Source organism: Anabrus simplex, chromosome 9, assembly GCF_040414725.1.
Source record: "Anabrus simplex isolate iqAnaSimp1 chromosome 9, ASM4041472v1, whole genome shotgun sequence".
NCBI lineage: Eukaryota > Metazoa > Arthropoda > Insecta > Orthoptera > Tettigoniidae > Anabrus > Anabrus simplex.
The window spans coordinates 36,550,000-36,569,133 of record NC_090273.1 but is presented as its reverse complement, the minus strand read 5'-3'; the positions used below and the strand labels follow the sequence as shown (position 1 = coordinate 36,569,133).

The following is a 19,134-nucleotide window of genomic DNA, read 5'->3' as shown; positions in this document are numbered from 1 at the left end:
CTTTATCAGGAGAAATATTTGACAGGGCGATAGAGTTGTGGGGGCAAAATTACGGTTGGGAAAAATGAAAAACTAAAAGAGATAAGAGAAATTAAAATGAAAGTATGGAAATTGAAAGACCAAAATGTACAGGAAGATTTTCAGGAGATTAAAGCAACAAATCCCAGTTACTGAAATGGAAAATGTAGAAGAGGAGTGGGTCTATTTTAAAAAGGCATTTGTTAGTGCAGCAGAGGACATCTACAAGAGTGAAAGAAAAGGAGACACCGTGGTGGAATGAGGAAGTGAGGAAAGTGGTGAAAGAAGAGAAGACAGCCTGGCAAGAATGGAACCAAGATCAACCAGAAGAAAGCAAAATGAAGTATCTCAACAGCAAACTAAGGTGTAAGAAGGTGGTAGGAGGAGAAAAGAAGAGTTGAGAAGAATTTTCACAAAAAATGGAAGTGGATGTAAGTGGCAGTAAAAGGTTGCTGTATAGATATATAAGTAGTAAGATGACAGAAAGAGTTACCACAAAGCTACTGAAAAAGGAAGATGGGGAACTGTTAACACACGCAGAAGAGATAAAGATGGAAGGAGTATTTTGATAAGCTATTGAATGTAAACAACCATACAGGGGAGATAGAAGCAATACAGTGTGAGGACTCAACAACAGAAGATGATATAACAATGGTGGAGGTGGAGTTAGCAGTACAAAAGATGAAGATGGGAAAAGCAACAGGAATGAAAATTATAAATGATGAATGCTGCTGGACCTGTTGGTATGCAATGGTTATACCGACTGCTAAAGTGTATGAGGAAACAAAAATGTGTACCAGAAAACTGGAAAAAAGAGATAATACCAGTGTTTAAGAAGGGGGACAAGAGAGTTTGTGGTAAATATAGAGGAATCACACTTATATCGCAGGTAGTTAAAATACTGGAAAGGATATTAGAAAGAAGAATGAGAAGAAAGATTGAAGGAGAGTTACAAGAGGAACAATATGGCTTCAGGAGTGGAAGATCTACAGTGGACCCAATCTTTAGCGTGAGACAGCTGATGGAGAAGAACTGGGAATATGGATAGGATCTGGTCATGACTTTCATAGATATAGAAAAGGCATATGATAGTGTACTCAGGGAGAAGGTTTGGGAAACCATGGTTAAAAAGGGACTCTGAAGAAAAATGTTAAAAATGGTGCAAGCAATGTAAAACAACTGTGTTAGCAGAGTACTGATCCCAGTTGGAAAGACAGAATGGTTTAGGAATAAGACTGGACTAAGACAGGGGAGTGTGCTGTCACCTATTTTGTTTATAATGGTCATGGACAAAATTGTAAAGGAAGCCTATGAAGATAAAAAGATGAAGGTACTGCTATTTCCAAGTGATGATGTGATGTGGAGAAAAGACAGCAAAGAAGTGCAACAACTAGATGTACTGAACAAAAAAAATTGATAAGTATGGCATGAAAATCAGTACAGAGATAAGCAAGACTGTGGTGTCGAGAAGGAAAAGGCAAGGAAAGGGCACTGTGAAAATTGGAAGTCAGAGTCTGGAAACTGTGGACAGCTTTAAATACCTACGAAGTGAGTTCGTGCAAAATGCTAGGGTGGACATGGAGATTAGCAGGAGGGTACAGCAGAGTAATGCATTCTACCAAAGTGTAAGAAAACTTGTTTAGAGCAAGGAAGTAGCAAGGAAAAGTAAAGAGATAATGTATAAAATGTACTATGTACCCATACTGACTTATGAAGCTGAGACTTGGACTTTGACGAGCAGGCAAGAGAGTAGAATTCAAGCCAGTGAGATGAAATTTCTAAGAAGTATGACAGGAAAGACAAGGAAAGACAGAGTGAGAAATGAAAATGTTAGGAAGGAAGTTGGGATAGGAGAGCTAAGTTAGAGAGTTGAAAATAATAAACTAAGGTGGTTTGAACATATAAAGAGGATGGAGGAGAATAGAATTCCAAGACAGATGCTGGAGGCAAAGTGCGAGGGCAAGGCAGCAAAGGGAAGACCTAGAACAAGGTGGATTGAATCAATGAAGAGCAGCATTAGAAGACGAAATTTAGACTGGGACAAGATCGTGGAAGAGGAAAGGTGGAAGGAAAGAGAAAGATGGAGAAGTGCCATAAATACCCCAACCCAGCAGGAGCTGGATAAAGGGAAATGATGATGATAATGATTAACACCTTAATAATAAAAGTACTTTTTTGTTGTCCTTATCAGCCATACTTTGTATTTCTTGGGGTTGGTTACGTTAAAAATTGTAGAGTGATCTCATTTTTTGCAAATTATGTAGATTTAATAATTAATTCACTAAATAATATTTGCACAATTTGATTAATTTATCCTAAACTCCCACATACACTGACTGACAGTGACAATGCAACACCAAGGAGGAGTGGTTCGAAAGGGATGAAAGTTGGGGAAAAAACAGAGACGGCACGGATGAATAATTGATGTTTATTTCAAACCGATATGCAGGTTACACAATGCGCACGGCATCGACTCGGTAGGATGTAGGACCACCACGAGCGGCGATGCACGCAGAAACACGTCGAGGTACAGAGTCAATAAGAGTGCGGATGGTGTCCTGAGGGATGGTTCTCCATTCTCTGTCAACCATTTGCCACAGTTGGTCGTCCGTACAAGGCTGGGGCAGAGTTTGCAAACGGCGTCCAATGAGATCCCACACGTGTTCGATTGGTGAGAGATCCGGAGAGTACGCTGGCCACGGAAGCATCTGGACACCTTGTAGAGCCTGTTGGGAGATGCGAGCAGTGTGTGAGCGGGCATTATCCTGCTGAAACAGAGCATTGGGCAGCCCCTGAAGGTACGGGAGTGCCACCGGCCGCAGCACATGCTGCACGTAGCGGTGGGCATTTAACGTGCCTTGAATACGCACTAGAAGTGACGTGGAATCATACGCAATAGCGCCCCAAACCATGATGCTGCGTTGTCTAGCGGTAGGGCACTCCACAGTTACTGCCGGATTTGACCTTTCTCCACGCCGACGCCACACTCGTCTGCGGTGACTATCACTGACAGAACAGAAGCGTGACTCATCGGAGAACACGACGTTCCGCCATTCCCTCATCCAAGTCGCTCTAGCCCGGCACCATGCCAGGCGTGCACGTCTATGCTGTGGAGTCAATGGTAGTCTTCTGAGCGGACGCCGGGAGTGCAGGCCTCCTTCAACCAATCGACGGGAAATTGTTCTGGTCGATATTGGAACAGCCAGGGTGTCTTGCACATGCTGAAGAATGGCGGTTGACGTGGCGTGCAGGACTGCCACCGCTTGGCGGCGGATGCGCCGATCCTCGCGTGCTGACGTCACTCGGGCTGCGCCTGGACCCCTCGCACGTGCCACATGTCCCTGCGCCAACCATCTTCGCCACAGGCGCTGCACCATGGACACATCCCTATGGGTATCGGCTGCGATTTGACGAAGCGACCAACCTGCCCTTCTCAGCCCGATCACCATACCCCTCGTAAAGTCGTCTGCCTGCTGGAAGTGCCTCCGTTGACGGCGGCCTGGCATTCTTAGCTATACACGTGTCCTGTGGCACGCGACAACACGTTCTACAATGACTGTCGGCTGAGAAATCACGGTACGAAATGGGCCATTCGCCAACGCCGTGTCCCATTTATCGTTCGCTACGTGCGCAGCACAGCGGCGCATTTCACATCATGAGCATACCTCAGTGACATCAGTCTACCCTGCAATTGGCATAAAGTTCTGACCACTCCTTCTTGGTGTTGCATTTGCTCTGTCAGTCAGTGTAAATGAAATTTAAGTGACTTTTTTCTTTGACATTATCTTATATGTAACTTGGTCTACATCAGGTACTAAAATATTTAATATTACTCTGACAGAAGAAATGGGAAAGAGATACGACATTGATATTATTCTAATATTCGGTATGCTTAGAGATTAACTGAACAGTTGGAAAACTTGTTACTACCAGTACTGCAAAATTCTTCCAGCTTCTGTTATAAAAAGAATCATGAAGTTATCTTAAAAACTGCCAGAGCTGTTTATTTTGGAAATTGGTTAAATGTAAAGGAAAACATATCAGAGAAAAAAAAATGCTTCAAAATTTATTATAGTATTCTCTGGTGTCTCATACATAACCACTTAGAATTTAGAATACTCAATAATCAAACAAGATAAATGTTAATGAACGTAAGTTTTCGTGGCTCATTGTATTAACATAAAGAAATAAATGAACTGGATTAAAGCCACTATATATATATTTATTAATAATAAAGCCAAGCTTTACGCCAAATTGCACTGGCCTTCATCAGGTCATGTGAAGTTTTGCCTCCGACAGTGAACAAAGAAATTATCTGAAGGAACATGGAAGTCATGCCCATAGTATCCACGGCCTACCCCACTAACTGGACTCAAGGATCGTGGCGCTGTGCTGTGGTGGTTGGGAGGGAAGTTACTGATGCACCGCCCTCTGTCGACAGTTTGAATGCGTCCCGCTGTGCCATGGTGGTGTTATGCATGTATTTCTGCAGTACCGGTCTCCATGTATTTGATAACTTAAAGCCGTCTTCCCTGTTGATGTTATTTTGGCGGAGCTCTATCTCTATGGCTTCCCTCACAAGACAAGCATAGAAGTCTTTTACAGGCGCGATGACCTTCGCCAGGTCAAAGAGGATTTCATGGTCTGTACTGTAGAAATGTTCTGCTATGGCAGACTGGCTTATAGCATTCTCCGTGGAGGATGAAAGAGCGACATTCTTTACCGATCTGATGTGCTCTTTCACCCTGGTGCTAACAAGCCTTTTTGTCATGCCAACATATGAACAACCACAACCACATGGAATTTCATATACGCCCGGTGTTTCAAGACGTGGCTTCTCTTTGACTGGTCAAAACAGGGATTTGAGCTTCCGGTCTGCGGTGAAAACTGGAATTATATTGTACTTCTTAAGAATGCGCCCTATTCTGTCAGTTATACCTGCCACGTAAGGAATGAATACTTTTTTCTTTTTGGTGTAGTCCTGGTTGGTGCTATTCAAGTTAGGCTCCTTGATCTTCACAGCTCGTGTTATGTCTCCAGATGTATAGCCGTTTTTCTTCATGGATGTTGTCAGTTCTCTCATTGCACTTGAGCGGTTATCATCGTCTGCAACATTATTCACCCTAGTATATAACGTTCGAAGGAAAAGGAAGGCAAATTACCTTTTCTTGATGTGTTAGTATACAAGAAGAACGATGGTACACTAGGCCATGCAATGTACAAGAAACCTACACATTCTGAAAGATACCTTCATAAGTCTTCACATCACCACCCCTCCCAAAAGGCAGCTCTCCTGATTTTCGTCATAAATTCTTGCTTACAATAACCTTCTCTCAATTACATGGCTCACCAATTGATTCAACGTCTTTTCCCTTGACTCTCAATCACACATTTTTACTACATTTACAGAGCACCACAGTCTGTTTACATCAAACCCTTAATTGATTGCCACTGCTGAAAATCTGATCTTGACTGCACTATTACAACAATAATTTAATTTGACACTAAACTGTGCTTGCCATGAGACACAGAATATCATACACAAGTTATTTACAAGCAAAATCATCCTGCAACAGCTCCAGGTTGCCCAGGACACAGAGTATCTGAAGAACAATGGATACTAAGATGAACAGATCAGGTCATCATTATATTGCTTGAACTACATAAGAATTGTAGGCACAAATGTAGATAACCAAAATGAGGCAATTTGAAGATTCATAATTCAATAAGGATTCAGTTTATACCTTAACACTCCTTCCCCTAAATTTCAAAATCTTGAGAAATTACCCAAGTATTCACAAACACTGACAATTCTCATATCTGAATTGCTTGATTTTCAAGAATGCTCTAAGCTGGAGAAAGACAAGAAAAGAGGGTTTCAACTTTATATAAAAAAAAGGTGGCAAATCCAAAATCAAGAAATACTGTAAGTAGGTTTGTGAGACCAATAACATAATAGCACTTGAAGAGGAATCTTGAAGGATTCTGTTTATATGTTGTTTCATAAATTATATTTTGTTTTGTCATCCTGGACCTCCACCTGGTCACCTTATATGTAAGACAGGTGCCATGCTTTCTTGGATCAAGAAAAAATATCAAAGTCTCTAAAGCAGGAGTGGGATATTATGAAAATTCATGTACACATATAATAAAACAAGTTATTCTATATATTGTAATTGGGATTGATGTTTGTCTGTACCTTTTAAGTGTCATAACTTGGAAAAGATTGGAGATATTTCAATGAAATTTGCTGTACATTTAGGTACATTCCTTACTTAAATACTAGGCTGTATACTAAAAATCCACCTTTGCTGGCAGGACCTAGTGTTTAGAGTGCACTATGTCTTCTTGTATAGGCTAGAGCAATTTGTTACTTTCATAGATCTGTCTCTGTCTTATCCTTGGCTTTGACAATATGAAAGTGACTGAGGCATGAGCGATGCTAGTAATGCCAATCCTTATGCAGCCAGTCCCTGCTATGAATGGTGTGAAAATGTTGCTCATAGAGTCGGTTGGTGTATGCATTTCAGTGGGCCTGGCAGACTGATATGTTATAGCAACTCTGGCTCGGTGAGGAAAGCAACGGGAAACTACCTCACTTCTCATTTCCCTAGTACACCTTTTCAGTGATGCCTAGGCCATCTATGACAGCTGTTGGCAGAGCTGTTGAGGATCCCATCAGCGACATCGCTGACGGACTGAACATACATGCACACTAAAAATATCTCACAAGAGGTACACCGGGTAAAAGAATATGAAGAGCAAGTCATCAAAAGACGCATGCCCTTGATCTTTAAAAGTTCTAGCATTCCCGAACAATTGCAGATAGAGCACAGATGGTAAGGAAATGGTTTTTAGACCTTAACTAGACCTACAAAAAGGAATGGAAACACATGTTCTTACAAATAGATAGCTCACAATAAGAATTTTTATGGTTTTCTTAGTTACTGTTTACAGGACAGTTAAATCTTTGCAACAGTATTGCTAAAATCTGACACTTGATGCAAATACCTACCCTAAAATCTAGACAAGTAAATTTTATGATAATGAAAAAAAAAGGTTGTTTATGGAAATGATTTTGAATGATCAGTTTTCGAGATATCACCTTCCAAAACACTTAGTAAATACATAACTGCCTAACAATGAGCAGGGCGACCATTGGAGATGGGTTCACTGGACAGAACAATTAGCCATGTTTGCAGGCAAGGTGCACAGCTCCAGCTCATTCAGAGAATTAGCTTCAGTGTGAACATATTATTTATAAACAATTCCTGAACATACAAGAGCGAAGCTGTGAGCAATACCTAGTGTAGAATATATTGAGAAGGTAAAAATCTTAGAGTAAGGTAAGGTAAGATTGTATTTAATTACAGTAATAAAGTTGGCATAGAAAAAATAAAACTGCAAGGATTGAAAATACTAAAAAGGACAATTTTTTTCTAAATACGGATACATTTAGGATTTCCATGAAAATACTATAGGTAGCAACGTTAGGTCTTAAAGATGAGATGCAAAAATCAATCAATCAGTAATGATCAGCATTTAGGGCAGTCACCCAGGTAACAGATTCCCTATCTGTTGTTTTCCTAGCCTTTTCTTAAATGACTGCAAAGAAATTGGAAATTTAGGGAACATATCCCTTGGTAAGTTATTCCAATCTCTAACCCTTCCTATAAATATTTGCCCCATTTGTCCTCTTGAATTCCAACTTTATCTTCATACTTTGATCTTTTCCACTTTTAAAGACACCACTCAAACTTACTTGTCTACTAATGTCATTCCAAGCCATCCCTCCATTGACAGCTCAGAACATACCACTCGTCTCCTTTCTCCCAAGTTTTCCCAGCCCAAAACATTATAGAAATATTTGTGGATTATTTTCAAGGTATTTATGACATTAACATTTGTTACAATCACTGAAGAAAATTACTTATTTTTCTCCTTTTTAACAAAATAAGTTGAATTAATTTTATTTTCTGCAAAAAAACAACCAGTTTTTGGAAAGTTTTGGTTGTCTCATTTTTACAGTCCCTTTGAATAAGTGGAGTGAATGAAAATCAGTTGCTTTCTGACCACCAGATTAACACCAAGATCTATGATACTTGCATTCATGAGAGTCATGTTACCTGTTTTCTGATGTTCCGGAATGACTGATAGCTGTTGGGAATGGTCGACTCTGGAGGCTGTGGTTCTGAAGTCGAGCCACTGGTTTCTGGAACTTCTGTTGCGGGTGCTGGGGTCGGAGTAGTTGAAGTTACCAAACTCTCCTTATTCTGTTTGATCTTCCTTTTACGAGGATGGAGTTGGACAGTGTTTGTTGGTGTCTGCTGCTGCGACTGCTGACTCTGTTGTGATGGTTGTTGGGGTGGCTGTTGAGGCGGTGGAGGCGGTGGCGGCGGCGGTGGTTGTTGCTGAGGAGGTTGCTGCTGCTGCTGAAGCTGCTGCTGTTGTGGTTGCTGCTGCTGACTCTCTTGTTCAGGTGATTCATTAGTTTTCTCTTCTGTTGATACAGTCGGTGTTGCTGTTGAGGGTTCAGAAACTGGAACTACAGTCTCTGTGGATGATGGTGATGGGTGCTGACTGTTGTTTGGAGGAGGGGAAGAGTTATTGGAACCAGTGTCTGACACAGCAGCTGTAGAGGGTGATGACTCAGCAGCAACACTGCTGGATGATGGCTGAGTGCTAACTGTACTCCCACTGGAAGACACTGGTGTCTGTATTCCATTACCCGAGCCATTAGCAGCAGTTCCATTACCAGAACGGTGAGAGCTTCGTAAGACTCGCTGGTGATGGCTGTCTGCTCCAAGGCCTGTGAGATCACCCTTGTCTGTTGAGCTCACAGCCCCACCATTTCCAATTTCTTTGTCTGTAATAGGTTCACTGCTGCTGGTAGAAGTTACCACATATGGCAGAGCCTGATGGTGTCTTGCTGCTCCTGCTTTACCATTTCGATTCCCTTGATCTTGCTCTGAAGATGAACTCTGTTGAGGAATCACAATTTTTAATGGAGGAACCTTTAACCCACCCGCCCAAGTACTGCTTGAAGGGTTACTATCAGAACTGCTACTAATGCTAGACTTAGTACTTCTTATTTCTTCTCCCTCATTCTCAGTCCCCAGTTTCCTTGCAGAAGGGCCAGCAGATCCACTAGCACTGCTTGGACTTTTCCGATCAGTACTACTGCTTGAGCAGGAACCTTTATTTCCAGTCTTAGATTCCAAATGGGTCTTTGGACATTTGCCACTATTAGCTCCATTTCTTCCTCCAAAGGATTTGCCCAATGCATTACAACCAGAGTCCTTGCGCTTTTTACGTTTGCCCTCTTCATCTCCTTCCTCTCCACCTTCACCAACTTCAGAGATGTTCCTCTTGGAGACTTGGTCAGAATTTCCGTCCTGTCTTCCAGCAGTGTCACTGCTCCCATTTTTCTCTACTTCTACGTTTGAAGGAGGATCCATAGTTTGAAGAGCACTTGCTTCTTTTTGAAGGTCCTCACTTCCAGTCTTCCCATCCATAACGCACAACTGAACTGTGTTCAAGAAGAAAACAGACATCAGAACATTAATAATCATAGCCTCTACAAAGGGACTACAAAGAGTACCAAGAAGTACAATTCACAAATTAACTTACAAGAAACATATGACAAGAACAACAAACAAATACCACGGGGAGAGGTTTGAAAGACATCTAGCTGGAACTATCTGCGGAAACTCACAAGAAACAATGAACATCATATGCAACACCAATAAAAAACCAATATTGAAATAAAAGAATTTATGTAAACAAAAGTACATACATGAACATATATCTACATTATAGACTGTTATGCCTTTTAGAGTTTAGTCTGCATGCTGTGAATTAACTAAGTACTTTCACAACATTTCTCTATTTGCAACTAGTCCCATGACCTTGTTTAGTTCCATTCATCTTACATCATTAAGAATTCAGTTTAACTATCATCATCTTGGTCTCCCTTTGTTTCTCTTACTCTCCATGACTAAATCAATTACAGTGAAATCTTGGAATGTGAGTAACTTGGTCTACGAGTGTTTTGCAAGACGAGCAAACATCTTAAATAAATTGTAACTTGATAAGCAAGCGAGGTTCCACAATACGAGCGTCATGTGTGCCTACGTTTTCCCCTCCCATGTGCCTTTGTTTTCCCCTCCCCTCTGCCTCTCACTTTCCTGGGAGAGTGTGCGTAATCATCTCCTATGCTGGACTTCACTTGGCGCGCCTCACTGGCATAGTCAACACCATACGAGTGTATATGTTCTGTTTCTTTCATTAGTGTTATACCTGTACTGCAATGACGGGCCCAGTGAACAAAAAAAAGGCTGAAAAGGCATTCGGTCGGAAGAAGGAGATGATTACAATGGAAGTTAAGAAGGAAATGATCGAAAAGCATGAACGAGGTATGCAAGTGGCTGATATATGAGATTTGCACAATATTTAAGTTGAAAGAAGAAATAAAGGGGTAGATGCAGCAAAAGGAGTCACAAGAGTATCAAAGCAACAGCCATGTATTCTGGAAGATGTACAAAAGTTGCTTCTCATTTGGATAAATGATAAGCAACTAGCCGAGAATTTAATCTGCGAGAAGGCAAAGACGTTGCACACCGACCTCATAAGTAAATTACCATGTAGTACATGTACGTCAATAGAAATCAAAGAAAGCTTCAATGCCAGCAGGGGATAGTTTGATAACTTCAAGAGTAGAAGAGGCATCCATAGTGTTGTGAGGCACGGGGAGGCTTCCAGTTCGAATGCTAAGGTAGCTGAGGCATTCATTGCTCAGTTCCAGAAGTGTGTTGCCGAGTGTTACCGCCACAGCAAGTCTAACTGCGGTGAAACAGGACTTTTTTTTAAAAAGATGCCGAAGAGGATCTACATTACAGCAGAAGAGAATTCAATGTCCAGTCACAAGCCCATCTAAGACCGTTTAACCCTGTTATCATGCGCTAATGCGAGAGAAGATTTAAAAATAAAACCCCTGCTTGTGTATCATTCCGAGAATCCACGAGCCTTCAAGAAATGCAAGGTGCAGAAGAGCCAGTTAAATATTATGTGGAGGTCCAACACTAAGGCTTTGGTCACTCTTATTTTCTTCATTGAATGGATGAACAAGGTCTTTGGTCTTGTAGTGAAGAAATACCTTTCAGAAAATAATCTGTCGCTCAAAGTCTTGCTGGTTATGGACAATGCTCCTGCTCATTCTTCAGGCCTTGAGGACGACTTACTGGAGGAATTCAAGTTCATTAAGGTTAAGTTCCTTCCTCCCAACACTACTCCAACCTATGGATCACCAAGTCATTTCGAACTTCAAGAAGTTATACACCAAAACACTATTTCAGCGATGCTTTGAAGTGACCAAAGAAACAAAAGAGTTTTGGAGAAATCATTTCCACATTGTGAACTGCCTGAAGACCATCGATAAAGCCTGGGTTGGAGTCACCCAGAGAACTCTCACTTCCACTTGGGAAAAGCTGTGGCCTGACTGTGTTCTTGGACGTGACTTTGAGGGGATTGTTGGTGACAATGAGCCACTGACTGTCAATGAAATTGTGTCCTTAGGAAAGACCATGGGGCTGATGGGGAATGACGTGGATATTCAAGAGCTAGTGGAAGAACATAGCCAGGAACTGACCACCTACGTACTGAAGGACCTGCACAAGATGAGGTCATGGAGGAGACATCGTCCGGGGAAGAGGAGGGGGGAAAAGTCAATGGAATCTCCGACTTCAACTGAGATTCGGGAGAAGTGCAAAATGTGGGAAATGGTGCAAAATTTTGTAGAAAAACATGACTTGAATAAGGCTGTAGCAGTGCGAGCGATGAATCTGTTCAATGACAATGCAATGTCACATTTTTGTGAAATCCTCAAAAAGAGGAAAAAGCAACAGTCATTGGACAGGTTCCACATTAAAGGTGCATGAAAAGAAAATAATTCCAGTGAGCCAACAGATAGCAGTGATTCTGTTAGTGAAATTTGTGCTACACAGTAACTCTTCTCATGTCATCTCTTGTATCCCTCACACCAACAATGTAAGGTAAAATGCAGTTTGTTTTGTTTTACGTTATGTTTTGTTTTACGTTATATTTTGTTTTCGAAATGTTATGCAAATAAATATTTTCGTGTTGTGGATGAATCAGCCGCATTTCAATTGTTTCTTATGGGAAAATTTGCTTTGATATACAGTGAAATTCCGCCATAGCGAGTACAGCATATAACAAGAACGCCGTTATACCATCAATGTTTTGCTGTCCCTTCAAAATTCTTATTTTAAACTGTGTATTATCCTTCAGTTACAGCGAGAGCCCCATCACTGATGCATCCGTTATTACGAGCGATGAAGCGCGCAGGATTTTTTTCCGTTACCGATATTTATGCACCACGGCGATTATGTTGAATGCAATCGATTATCTTCGGTATCGTTTCCTCGCTATGCCCACTAGCGAGTTCTCACATCGACATGAAGGCGATGTCAGAGTCTATTAGTAATACCCGTCGACTGCTGTTCCGTAAAGAAAATTTGAAATGAAAGAGAACATATTTTTGTAATAAATGCATAAATAACGTGTCCGATAACAGCTCTTAACTCGTTAAAAATAAAGGCTGACTATACGATCGCTTAACTTTAATGCTAAACTCAGTGGCGTATACTGAGGGCTACCAAGGCTATCGGTGAAGTCCAAACCTCAACTGAGAATGATGGAAGTCTAAAGCACATTATAATGTAAGCATCTGACACAGTTAAAATTGAAATAATAAATAAAGAGGTTCAACCTATTCAATACAAAAGAATAAGAAGTGCAGTGATTACATTCTTATTTAATAATAAGTAGACCGGGCGAGTTGGCCGTGCGCGTAGAGGCGCGCGGCTGTGAGCTTGCATCCGGGAGATAGTAGGTTCGAATCCCACTATCGGCAGCCCTGAAGATGGTTTTCCGTGGTTTCCCATTTTCACACCAGGCAAATGCTGGGGCTGTACCTTAATTAAAGCCACGGCCGCTTCCTTCCAACTCCTAGGCCATTCCTATCCCATCGTCGCCATAAGACCTATCTGAGTCGGTGCGACGTAAAGCCCCTATCAAAAAAAATAATAATAATAAGTAGAAGTGGTACCGGTTTCAACTCTAGTCCAGGTCATCATCAGCCGATTAAAACATGAAAAACAATGCATAGGAAAAAGAAGAAGAAGAAAATAAAAGATCAAGTTTTTCATGTTTTAATCGGCTGATGATGACCTGGACTAGGGTCGAAACCGGTACCACTTCTACTTATTATTAAATAAGAATGTAATCACTGCATTTCTTATTCTTTTGTATTGAATAGGTTGAATCTCTTTATTTATTATTTCAATTTTAACTGTGATACTTTTCAATACGGAACAATGAAATTTTTATCTTTAAAAGCATCTAACACATCGTTCCATTTACAAAACTTGAAAGCAGTGAGAAGAAAAGTTGCACGTATTTCTGAGAGCTAGGCATCGGAGACTGATATCGCAGCCCAGACTCTCGTCCCTCTCCCCTCGACTCGCACCATACGGGTTGCTGCTGTATATCGGATAGGAGTGGACACCGGGATGATAGCTTGCTAGGCTTCGGTCCATCAGATCACCACTGTTATCAACCATGCATTACTCATAGAATATACTTCCTCACCTCGTACTTCTGAATCATACAGATAACAGAGTGCTGGTATTTCACTTCCATTTACTTCTACATCCTTGTAATGAGACACTGCAGGGCTGCTGTTATAGGAGTAATATAGTTTTATTTTTATAGGTAGATCTGCTAAAATGGAATGCAATCTTTCAGGTTCTCTTTTGTTGGTTGGAATCGAACCTGTGATCATGGGTCGGGCACCACCACTGATCTCCCGAGGAAGCTAACAAACCAGTGAACGATTGGTATGATCGTTGTAAAATTCAGCCTTTGTATTTAATAATAATAATACTGCAAGGCATCTGTATAGGCAAGTAGTGTCGGATTTCAAAAAATAACAACAAGTAAGTCGTAGTGTGGATATCGTCCACGGAAACACAAGTTTTGAACAAACTGATTGCCGTTTCAAACCAATTTTAACCCCCTTGGAACCAAGAGCCGATCTGGTCGGCTGCTCCCCATCAGCTGGAAGAGGCCAGAACTTCGCCTCCACTCTACTACTGTAAAGTGCCAGGCCGTTTTCAGTGGAAATACATGTATTTTAAAATTCGCGTATATCTACTGGTGTATAGCACTGCAAATACCGGCATGAAATTTTCTACATATCGACTACGTAGAATAAAAAACTGGTTTGGAGTGATATAAAGAGTCAAAGACGTTTTATTATTGATTTATAGTTGTCGATAACATTTATTTTTAGGAAGATAAAAATATTTTCGCACTTTCCCTCTCAATATCTACTTTGAAAAAATAATTTACGATACAAAAGAATATACGTAATTATGTATAATGTATTTCTAAATACAATTCTATAGAGTAACTAATCTGAACAAGAAAAATAAAAACGTAAAAAATAAAAATTCAAACATATGTCACTAGTAAAAACAAGACAATTTTACTCACCGATAAAATTCGCGTGTATGTATCGATGTTTGGCAAATACTGACAACAAATTTTCTACGTGCAGACAACACAGTATTAAAATAATTCTGAATCATTAAATAAGTAAAAAATAGTAGTTGATATTATAGTTTTTGTTTTCAGAAAGAAGTTTCTCGTTTTCGGTTGTAGTATATATTAGAAAAATAATTTTACAATACAACAGAATTTACGAAATTAAGAAATGTATGGCACTAAAGCCATGATTTGCTTTGATGTCCCTTATGGGACGAAACATGTACTAGATATAATAAATTATATATTGTATTGAATAGGCGGACCGCTTAATTATAATATTTAAGTTTATCTTGAATATTCACTAATTGACCTACTAAGCGACCGCTGATCAGTTCGGTACCTGCAGTTTACGAGGTGAATCATGGTCAGCGAGACGGATCCTCTCAGTAATTATTCTTGGTTTTCCAGACCGGGGTCGCCCTCTCACCCTCAGATATCTTCTCAATTGCAAACACTTAAGAGTCACTTGGATTGAGTGAACCTTGAACCAACCCTCAGGACCAGGCGAAAATTCTTGGCCTGGGCGGGAATCGAACCCATGACCTCCGGGTGAGAGGCAGGCATGCTACACTTGGCCCACGGAGACCGGCATTTAGGTAATGATAGAGGACTGTATGTGACTATAAGGTTTAGCAGAGAGTAAGTGAAAAGTAAATTGAAGTATGATATGGGCGGAGAATCAGACGGTAGGGCATGTTTAGGTCCAAGAACTTCCTTGAAGGAGACAGGAGGTTGAGGAATGTTGTCGGGTTCATTGGGACAAATTTCCACAAAATGTTCTCCAGAGACATCATCATCATATTCGTTATCACTAGTTTCATCTACCACCATATTCAGAGTAGCTTTAGTGCTGTTAGACACAATTAAACGTCTCTTCTTTAGCTGCGATGATTCCGCGGACGTGTCCGGTATAATTTCGTCGCTACTCTCTGAACTAAATTTCCTATCGCTATCCGATAAATCATCCGCGTTAACTTCGCACTGTTCCAAATACTGCATTAATTTATTGTCATCAATACCTGCTGAAAAAATATCACGTGAACAACATGCCATTTTCCTGTCACAAATCCACTCACTGCAAGGAGCAATCTCTTACTGACCGGTTAGCGATTTGTAAACGCAGGAAACGACTCTTGTGAAAGGTATAACACCCTCTTAGAACTGCCAAAGCAAGGCCAGGCACTCAATAACGTGTAGCCCGTTACTACAGGCTGTAACAAAAGTATGCACGTCACTATAGGTTGCCTCAAAAGTATGTATATCACAGAATTTTAAGCCGGCCGATGTAATCGGCTCTGGCAGCTTCCGACTGGATTGTTACAGGCCGACCAGATCGGCTCTGGCAATTTAGAGGGCGGGTGCTCGCACTACCATCTGGCACCAAGAGAGTTAATGTGTAGGAGGGTTTTCCGACTTTTATACAAAAATTGAATAAAAAACAATCCGCTATAGCGAGTAAATTTTCTGCTGTTGTGAATTCTCGCTATAACGGACTTCTACTGTACGAGCGCTTTGGATTACAAGTGTGTTGCCGTAACGAATTATGCTCCCAATCCAGGGCTCCACTGTATTCTCCTCCACCATCTATCTTACATGACCCCTCCACTGAAGCTAGTGTATACACAACTTCATTCATTGAGTTTCTCTCTAGCTTAGCCTTGTCCTCATTCTAAGTACTCTCCTGACATTGTTCCTATCTGTTTGTACCAGCAATCATTCTTGCTACTTTCATGTCAGTTACTTTTCAATTTATGAATAAGGTGCCGTAAGTCCACCTGAGAAGTGAAACACAGTAGAACTTTGATTATCTGCCATGGTGAAGAGGAGGGAAGGAATGGATAATTCATTAGACTTGTTCTTACCGTATTTTTATATTCTTTTGGAGAAGTTTGTAAATTTCCTCTGTATTTTACATTACCAGCATTATTTTTTCTGGTGTAAATTCTAATTCTGAGGTGCCATCTTCTTGCACCAGAAACTGCATGAGGGTTTCTGCTGTTCAAAAGCATTTTGTAGAGGAATTGAGGTACCAAACATTCTCCATTGTCACTTAACTTGTTTTGAATACTATGTGTCGCAGAAAACATTTATGCTCAAAGTGGGAAATGAAGATAAACCGAATATAGTTGATGAGATGCAACCTTGTGACTGACTTTCCAAAACTTTTGTGAATGATCAGCAAAAAACACTAAGCTGGACTCAACAGCAATCAATAAAACCCCACTCACTCAACAGAGGAAAATACCAAGGCAACTGTAGCCCCATACAGGGCTTTTTCTTGAATGCTTTATCAGCATCTTCATTTCCTCTCATCCAGCTCCTGCCAGGTCGGGGTGTTGATGGTATACCATCACTCATTTTTAGGCTAATGTTACGATAGGGTCACCACTCCCAAAAGCATTTTACGGCTACTGCCAGCAATTATTCAGATCGTCCCTTACACGGGGAACAAACACTGCTGATGCATGGTGTACTCATACTATTCCCCGAGTACTGGGCTGCCTCTTCTGGAATCTCCACCATTCTAAAGTCCATCTTCTCTGTAGATTCCGTCGAGGTCTTCACTCGTAACCCTGAGCTGGGACCTTTGCTTTATGATTAGGATTTCCTTCATGTTTGTTTAGCTGGAATTACTGATCATTTCAAAAAATGGAAAAACAGTTGGATAATCCAATGAACGGTTAATAGAGACGAATTATCAAGTTTCTACCGTATAATTCACTATCAACAAACATACTTCAAATATCTTGTAAACAATAAAATAATGCTAAATAAATTAAGATATGAAAACTACATTGCTCCTGGCTTTCAATATCCTAGATATGTGACTTTCTAAGTCCCACAAACTCAACACAAATAACTATAAGCAGGAACAGATTTATGGAGTCACGCAATTCACAATAATGTGAAGGGCCTCGGGATCTGGGGGGCCCCTCAAATCATAGTGCAAAGGAATGTAGAAGAAGTAAAAAGAAAAAGAGAGGGAAAATTATGTTGAATATAAAATTTTCTGTATTCATAGAAAAGTGACTATGGTTCAAATTTTATTACAGTGCTAGTTGTGTGTTCTCTGTGTAAAACATGTAATGTTCACAAACCTGCTTGACCAATAGATAAAATTTGATAGAGTATTTCCATTCATAAGTGGGAGAATAAGGAGGTCCCTAAGTTTTACTACTGACATTCTAGAACAAAACCCACTCTTCCATCAACACCCTCCTCCCGTGATTCACATCATCCCTCCCCCTCCATTCCCCCTCCCAACCACATCGACACAGATACACAGTAAGCAACACACACAGGCTTAGTTGTCAATGTGACTTGAGGCTGACAAGGTCATCTCCATTCGACGACAACTTTTATTTATAAGCAAGTCAAATGAGTTTTCTTTTCTTACATTATTTTTTAACTTGTTTTCATCCCCTCTTAAAAATTATTTTTCTCATTACAGATGTTACACACATTTTAATCCATGGTATCGACGGTCTCACTACACTCCTTTAGCACAGTGTTTTAACAGTCAGCAAGTTTTATTCGACAATTCAAGAACGACCTATTAGACGAGAGGACTTTGTACCTCAATATGTTTTTAATTCATTTATCATGATCACTGTCATTTCACTTCATCACGATTTTTAATTTGTTTGTGTATAATGTAATTATTATTCTGCTACTGAACATGGCCTTGAGATTAGGCTGAAACATGTATAGACTTTGTTTCATCTAACAGTTGACTTGATTTGTTTTGATAAGGAGGATTTTATAAATACAGTAGAAGTTCGCTATAGCGAGTACGGCATATAACGAGAATTCCGTTATAGCGACGACTTTTTTCTGTCCCTTCAAAATTCCTATATTAAACTGTGTATTGTTCTTCGGTTACAGCGAGAACCCTATCACTGGCCCATCCGTTATTACGAGCGATTAAGCGCGCGCGATTTTTTCCGTTACCAATATTTATACACCCCAGCGATGATATTGCATGCGATAGATTACCTTCGGCATCGTTTCCTCGCTATGTGCACTAGCGATTTATCTCGTCTACATTCGAAGGCGATGTCGGAGTCGATTAGTAATACCCGCCGACAGCTGTTCCGTAAAGAAAATTCGAAATGAAAGAGAACATATTTTCGTAATAAATGCGTAAATAACGTGTCCGATAACGGTTGTCAACTCGTTAAAAATTAAGGCTGATTAACCTACCGCTTTATTTTGAGTCTAAATACTGCAATTAAGTAAGAATGGGATAAACCTCAACATAAGGCAGAGTGCTTAATTTATTTCAGAGGTTAGTTTATATTTTGTCGCGTCTGGTTAAATTACGGAAAGGTTATTATCAAAATGTATAGCGAGAAAGTTATAGTTTCTCTACTGGCGCTTGAAGTGTGTTTTCATCATACGTATAGTACGGTTAAGTTAGGATACGTGACGCTGTTTGAATAAGAAAACTGAATCGTTTGCAACAAAATGCAATCGATCATCTTCGGT

General features: G+C 40.4%; 1 protein-coding gene across 10 annotated transcripts in view; it reads right to left on the bottom strand.

The window, feature by feature from the left end:
* LOC136881185 (ankyrin repeat domain-containing protein 11) overlaps nucleotides 1–19,134 on the bottom strand; it is a 169,513-nt gene that overhangs the window by 136,148 nt on the left and 14,231 nt on the right. For all 10 annotated transcript variants that reach the window (XR_011018723.1, XR_011018722.1, XR_011018725.1 and 7 more), the window contains exon 4: nucleotides 8,145–9,547. Coding sequence is in view for 3 of the 10 variants with exons in the window: in XM_067153868.2 (XP_067009969.1) it covers nucleotides 8,145–9,533 (1,389 nt within the window). In the remaining 7 variants the exon portion in view is untranslated. The remainder of the gene's footprint in view (nucleotides 1–8,144; nucleotides 9,548–19,134) is intronic.